Source organism: Vigna umbellata, chromosome 3 (genome assembly GCF_029865625.1).
Source record: "Vigna umbellata cultivar VRB3 chromosome 3, Vumbellata_1.0, whole genome shotgun sequence".
NCBI lineage: Eukaryota > Viridiplantae > Streptophyta > Magnoliopsida > Fabales > Fabaceae > Vigna > Vigna umbellata.
The window spans coordinates 6,650,809-6,658,690 of NC_142167.1; the positions used below are offsets into that span (position 1 = coordinate 6,650,809).

The 7,882-nt window shown below is 32.9% G+C and overlaps 1 protein-coding gene across 2 annotated transcripts; it reads right to left on the reverse strand.

The window, feature by feature from the left end:
* Positions 1–3,226: 3,226 nt before the first annotated feature.
* Positions 3,227–7,329, reverse strand: LOC124827555 (Tetratricopeptide repeat (TPR)-like superfamily protein). Of its 2 annotated transcripts, XM_088108783.1 has the most exons (3): positions 5,303–7,329; positions 3,874–4,103; positions 3,227–3,797 (listed from the first exon to the last, which is right to left on the reverse strand). In XM_088108783.1, the coding sequence occupies exon 1, from the start codon at positions 7,249–7,251 to the stop codon at positions 5,368–5,370; it is 1,884 nt and encodes a 627-aa protein (XP_087964909.1). In that variant the 5' UTR covers positions 7,252–7,329; the 3' UTR covers positions 3,227–3,797; positions 3,874–4,103; positions 5,303–5,367. The 2 variants fall into 2 exon arrangements, with proteins under 2 accessions (XP_087964909.1, XP_047156584.1); XM_047300628.2 differs by having other exon boundaries at positions 3,227–4,103.
* Positions 7,330–7,882: the final 553 nt, after the last annotated feature.

A 7,882-nucleotide genomic window follows, 5' to 3' on the forward strand; every position in this document is an offset into this window, starting at 1 on the left:
ATGTACAAAGGAGACCTTAGGTTGCTTATATAAACACTAGGAGATGAAGTAGGTGGAGAAAACTAAAGGATGTGGGACTTGGAGGCCTACAAGTCTAGACAACAACTCTCAAGGCTGTTTTAAGTTCCACATCTCTTAATTTTACAACCTTCTAAGGGTATTTAAGCTACCTAACTAGTCTAAAGATCAAAACTAAAACTATACATGAGATAACTTGCATTACACGCAACTAAAAGGAGAATAAACTTATCTATTATTCTTTTTTTTACATTACTTGCACCTTAAAGAAAAGAAGAATACATAAGTTTCTTTACAACTAAACTAAGAGGAAGAAACAATAAAGGCAAAATACAAGCATATGAACAACCAATGGTACTAAAGGCTAAAATACAAGCCATAAAATCTATGTTATGCCTTTTTATGCTTCTTGTCACTCTTTTGCTCTCTTCATCCTTGTCTTATATATGACCACATCACTCAACCCCACAAAATCGGCTTTAAGGTGAGGTTTCCACCTACATATATACTCTAAGTTGGTCTTATCTCTAATTGATGTGGGACTTCCATTACACCTATTCACATCGAGACATATACATCACGAGTGTGAGGCTAGACATTATTAGATGGTCCGATAGCGATCCGATAATGGGTAGAACAATAGATTCAACAAATATCAAATTTTGCTAGGATAAACTTTGACCAATGACTTTGATAGTTGAGAAATAGATTTTAAGCTTAACTCAACATCACAAAACTAACTTGTAAGGTGATGTTTGCAACCGATATATACTCTAAATTTGTCTTATCTCTAGTCAATGTGAGGCTTCCGTCTGATCAGCCAGAGAATCTCTGTCGTTCAATATGATTAAACAAGTTTGTTTTTCTCAAAATTTAGTTCATTTTATTCATCAACAATCTGGCATATTTATGTGTACAAACCATGTCATGTAAAGACTCATGTACAACATATTTAAAGATATCTAATTTAATATACATCTTTTAACGATAGAAAGAAATTAAATAACTTTTTCACATTTAAACACATGTTAATAACTATACTACTTTTAAGAATTACAATGATAATATCACACATTTTCATAGATAAATATGATTATTTATCCTTAAATTATTTTTGTATATAATTTTTTTTTCAAGACTAAATTATCTTATCTTTTAATTTATCCATTGAATATTTTACTAATATATATAATAGATAAGAATGATGATACCTGGTGGGTCACTTACATGTTTTTCCACCATAGAATTCACATTTTTGGTACAAATCAAATTTGTTTATTTGATTATTCAAACAAAGGTTCTCTGAAGTACAATCATAGGCACAAAATCAATGAAAAGCATATCCATAATTTCCCCACCCTTTGTCCATTCAAAGTAGAATCACACAATGCACCAATATAGAAGCATCCAAAACTGTTATTAATGTAATCATATCTTTATTGAATTAATATATTTCCCCACCTTTTGTCCATTCAAAGTAGAATCACACAATGCACCAACATAGAACCATCAAAAACTGTTATTAATGTAATCGATATCATTATTGAATTAATATATTGCCCAAACTTCTACCAAAATTTTCCAATCAGGTTAATTCTTTGATTTATGAATATCTAGTTGAAGTTACCCCATAAAAGTTCAAATTTGGCAGCAATTCTAACAAATGTAGTACCTCCAATGTAATTCCATAAGTGATGTTTGAAGAAAGGACACCAGTAAAAGTTCAAATTTAATATTATGTACGACACAAGGATTTTATTTGTGTGATGATTTTTATAAAAAGAATTTAAAGAAAAAATATAATTTTTTTATTTATACTATTGAAACATAAATTTTAATTTTTTAATTACAATTTTTAGTACTTTTTCAAAAACGGAAACTCGAAATAATAAAATGATAATTTTATCTCTTAATAATAATAATAATAATAATAATAATAATAATAATAATAATAATAAGATTTTAAGGAAGAAGCTTAGACATTTCATCCCACAAAGATGTGTTAAGAGTCTATCGAAGTTAGATAAACATTCAATTTATTAAATAAAGAAAAATAAAAATGAAAAAAATAATCATCAAAACAATTTTTTAGAAGTTAAGTTAACTTATAGGATATGACCTGGTCTCTAAAAGACCCACACCTAAAAATCTCTACAAAACTCTTGCTTCCTTCTCACTTAACTGTATTGGACTAATCTAAATGCTATTTTTTACAATTTTTCTTTTGGAAATTTCCCCAAATTAAGGGATACTCTATCAAAAATATTTATAGAATATTCTGGGTTGATTGTCCAAGTTTACAAGAATTATAAACATGAACCAAAAAAATCTGCTTACACGAACTCTAAATAAAACAGTTGAGTGACCATGTTGTAAAAGGAAACATTCAAAATTAAAGAAACACAACACTGTCATGTAATGCACCAAAATGTAGCTGCTTGATATGAATCAAGAAGGTTTAGAACCTACAAAGCCGTAAATCAGGTTTAGTGATCCACTTAAACTGGAGTACAAAAGACAATTCGAAGTGTTTAAGATATCACAAGAGTGATCAAGCCTCCATAACTAAGAAAAATTCTTAAATAATTCAAGAGAAAACTCTCAATATTCTATATTTTTGGAAAGTTTTCATTCGAACCTGATTGCTGTGATACAATGAGTTTTGCACATGTATAAAGTATGTGTTGCCGAATTTCTTCTTAGATGCAAAGCTTCAAAACTAACCCTCGCTAAATTTCATCACACTGTAATAATTGAAAGATGGATTCTGTTGTTGATAGTCCAGTGTTCTAAACTGAAGATGATTGTGTGTACAACATTCTGCTTGTGTTTCCACTGCTTCTCTGACATTCAGCAAAATTATTAAGAAAAATATTTGTGCCAAGCCCACAAATATACATGCCTTGACACTTAAACCTATTACACCCAAAGGGAGTGAATGTTAACTATTTCTAAGTTTATAAATAAACCTCAACCATTAACAAAGAGAACACACCTTGAATAGTTTTAAGTCTCTTGACTTTTTGTTAGAACAATAATCAATAACTAGAAATTTTTGCTTTAGTGAGTTGACATTGTTATCAATTCATGTACGTACAAATGAGTACCCTCTCCACTCTAAATTATCCCATTACCACCATGAGTCAATTTTTTTCTACTTGTTTAGTATTGCAGATTTGTCAACAATAAACAGAGCAATTACCTTGCATAACAAAGGAATAAATCCTCTCATGCGGGACTTTTGGATGACAAGGTCACGAGAAGATTGATGAGAATGATAAATAGAAAAATCTTAAAAAGGATCACGTGACATGGTATCTATCCCTTAAATGTCCATGTCATGAAAATCTCACATGACACTAGAGGATCTATTCTGCATAAATTATAATCTTCACAACCATGGACCAGCAGAAAGTCCTTATTAGGAGTATTCAAAAAGTTATTGTTCTCTACCGTATGACTATCCTGTGAGCCACAGTCTGAACAATCAACTATAGTCTGGGTGGTCACAAACTAGTGAGCCTGGTCGAAATGTCAAACAAACTGACTGGATCATACATCAGCCCAGATGAATGTCACACAGCTCAGAGCCCATATCTCACAACTCGGAGTACAAGTCATCGAGACTTGCCATTCACCAAATAGGTCGGTTGGCCGGCCATACACCAACCCGAATAGTCAATCACCAGCTCGGTGAACAGGACAACGAGTTCGACGTGACCGACTGATCTGAATTGGAATGATCGAGATGAAGTAAAGTATAATTACTCATAATTGACCTGTAATTAAGCCGATGTTAATTAAAAACCCACCACAAAACCTATAAATAAAGGTTTGAAATAAGGAGTAGGTTACTCATTAAGTCTATCTGTTATCTCATTAAGTCTATCTGTACGTTGAATTAACTTTGGCATCCGATTGCTTTTTGGACGCACGGGGAGATTGCTTTTTGGACAGTATCTGGACCTCGGACAACATAATGCAACCTGAACCGTGGACCTTCACCCCATACCCAAAACATTCTCCAAGCAATATCAAGTTCAGTCCAATGGGCTAAAACAGCATAAGGGATCTCCAGATTGGACCTGCATATAAATGTGGCTTTTATTTTTAAATAATCAGGAAGATCTGATAATAGATGAATGTATATCTGTAGCATAAGTTGAGGCAAGTAAAAAAGTTCCAGATATATCCTACAGATAAATGTGGCTTCTATTTTTAAATATTCAGTAAGATCTGATAATAGATGAATGTATATCTGCTAGCATAAATTGAGGCATGTAGAAAAGTTCCAAATATACACTATCCTACATATATGTCTCATACACAGTTCATCCTGCATGCCAGCTCTAAATTAATTCCATGGTTGTATCAATAAAATAACGAGTAAGCTTCTTATTAAAACTGATAAGTAATCCTATACCGAAATGTCTGTCCAAAACAATATATCTGAAGTTAATACATCATAAATTTTCTCTAGTAGTCAATACAGAGTGGTAAAAACTGGCTTCTGCACTTTTCAAAATAGTTTCTTTATTTTTAACTTCAGGCTATATAGCTGTATGCTCTAAAACTTCTTGGTATCATCCAAAGAAAATTGTCTTGTCATTCACACTACTTCGAAGTTAGAATCTGTCTTACATTTTGTCACCACAAGCCTTTTATTTCGTAGCAGTAGAAAGTATGCAAGAAAGAGGGAGGGGGAAGGGATAGAAACACAAAACTTAAACTAACAAAAGAAATGAATATGCCTAAGTCCATACATTAATTCTTCTCATGCTGCCAGAATGAATACCTTCTTCAAAGTTTGAAAACCATGTAACTCTCAGCAAAATACTATAAATCCTTTGAAAAAGGGAAGAAATTGTTTTTTCTATTTCATTTTCCAAACAAACAGAAACCTAAAATCTTTGGCAAAGTTGGCGCTATTAAATAGTCTACAAAAGATAATTAATGACAAGGTTGAGATTTCACTACTTCCTCTCCGTTAGTCTACAACAAATAGATGAAAAAAATAAAAATGCATAAAAAGCAGGTCAGGAAACAGTTATAGAAAAATAAATAAAGAATAAAAAACTAAGGGAACATACTGATTAATTAGATTGTTTTAAATTTATAACTTACCAGATAGAAAATGAATTTGATTTAGAAACTTAAGTTGGTTTCTCGTGTAGTATTGGGTAAGCAGCATGCAGATAGCGGTAAATTTTGGCTAGGAGGAAGAATTGAATATGAACATGCATAGAATTATTCTTCATTAATATAGGGTTATCAAGTATATTACCATGTTGGCTCTTATGAATTCCAATGACAATCCATTCCTGAAATGCCAAATTCCATCAGGGATCACTACCAATAATCGCCACAAGAGCATAATCCATCTGAAAAGTGGTGAAATCGCTTTGAATCTCGGATAATGATGGTACGCTTCTCTATCAGTGAGACAAATTTTGCTGTGTTATGGCAATCTCGGCATATTCTGAGATTTTTTATAATAACTAATGGCTTATCAGCATTACAAACCAAAAGTCCAAAGGCAAGTGCTATTTTCTCACTATGTTTGTTAATCATATATGTTTTAACCTCGACATCAACATCATGTAGAATGGGTTCAGTTTCAGACACAAAACCAACTTCTTGAATTCTTCTCATAATCTCTTCCAGCTTCTTGTGTATTTTGTCTGAATCAGGGTGAGAGTAATCATCTACCACAAAAAGGTGAATTTTATTCCCATGCTCAATAAAGCTGTATCCAGGGTTTCTGGTAAAAACTTTAGTCTTCATTAAAGCCCTTACTTTTGATGCATCATTCCACAGACCTGCAGCAGAATAAATGTTGGAAAGCATGATATAGTTTCTAGGGTCTGAAGGATTTAATGCAATCAAGTTCTCTGCAGCTTCCTTCCCAATGTCGATGTTACGATGAACCCTACAAGCACCAAGAAGAGCACCCCAAACTCCAGAATTTGGCTCTAAAGGCATGTTCTTTATTAGCTGATGAGCATCATTGACTAGACCACAGCGACCTAGAAGATCAACCATACATGAATAGTGATCCAATTGAGTTTGAACTTTGTAAACCTCAGACATGATTAGGAAGTAGTACTTTCCTTCCCGGACAAGCCCTGAATGACTACAAGCACTTAACAAATGAGTAAAAGTAACATGATCAGGCTCCACACCTTCCCTTACAGACCTTTCAAAGAATTCTACGGCTTCTTTCCCCCGCCCATGCATGGCATACCCTGCAAGCATTGCAGTCAATGCCACTTTATCAGGCTTGCTTATCTCTGCAAAGACCTTGTGAGAAACACTCAATTTCCCTAACTTTGAATACAAGTTCAAAAGAGTAGTCGCAACTGTTATATTTTCATTAAGACCACAGGTGAAGATAACACCATGCATGGCCTCTACCAATCTTCCCAAATGTAAATTTTCACAGGCTTGAAGCAAGCTCAACATTGTGGCTTCATCGGGAAAAAGTCCATTTACCCTCATCATATTAAAATAATTAACAGCTTCATTGGGGATTCCGTTTTGTGTCCAAACAGCCACCATTGAATTCCATGACACCATATTCTGCTCCGGCATTGCCCAAAATAGCTTGAAAGCAGAGTCAACGCAGCCAAACTTCCCATACATGTTAATAAGAGCATTAACAACCTTCACTTCCAACCCCATACCCAATTTCACTGCACAACAATGAAGATAGCAGCCCTCATCTCGGGCTTTAGCAGAAGCACAAGCCGAGATAACAGATATCATTGTAAGCTCATTCAATTCCAGTGCCATTTCAGACCTGATTGTAGAAAACACACTCAGGCAATTACAAAGGTCTCCTCTTTTAGAAAATCCAGAAACCAAAGAGTTCCAAGAGACAAAATCCTTGTGGGGCATTTCACTAAACAGCTTCTGGGCATCTGGGATGGACCCCTTGTTGAGATAACATGAAACTAATTGATCACCTATGAACCCATCTCTGTAATGCAGAGATTTGACCACTCGGGCATGAATGACCCTGCAACAGGAGACAGAAGATGAAGATTTCAGAGTAAGGAGTAGAGAGGAAAGAAGAGGATCACAACGATATGATGAAATGGAAAGGGACCGAGGAGAGGTTTCAAAGAGAAGGGAACAACATTCAGGAAAAGGAGGCAACATAATTTGGAACGTTATAGGTTTTAGTCTATGTAACTTGGGACCTAAGATTTTTGCATGGAACAACCTAAACATGTTACTCTCATTCAAATCTTGTGCATACGTGTTGCAAACTTTCAGAAATTTCTATTGGAGCACCATACACTAGCAATTTTAACTATATATCCTTGATTATATTATTACATGCTTGTATCTTTCAAATAATTAATACACTACAAGATAATTGATATTAACATACACACACATATATATATATATATATATATATATATATATATATATATATATATATATATATATATATGTATGTATGTATATGTATATAATTAAATTATATTGTGTAATTCGTAGAACTTTTTCTTATTTGAAAATAGTTTACCATAATTTTGAAGAAATTGTACAAATAATTGTTGTATACTTTAGTTTCAATTCTCAATTAGAGTATACTTTCAAAAATGTATTTTTCGTTATTGAATTTTTATACGAAGTTATTCTTTCAAAATTAAAGGATATTAAATCTTAAATTTGGAGAAATATGTAATGCCCCATAATTGTAATTAGCTTTTTAAATATTTTAACTCAATCATTCTTGTCACTATTGTTTAATATTAACTTTTCTTAATTATTTATTATAAATATGAATAAAAATAATAGGCTTATGAATGGCATTATAGTTTGAACACTTTCTACAGGATTAGTATTCTCT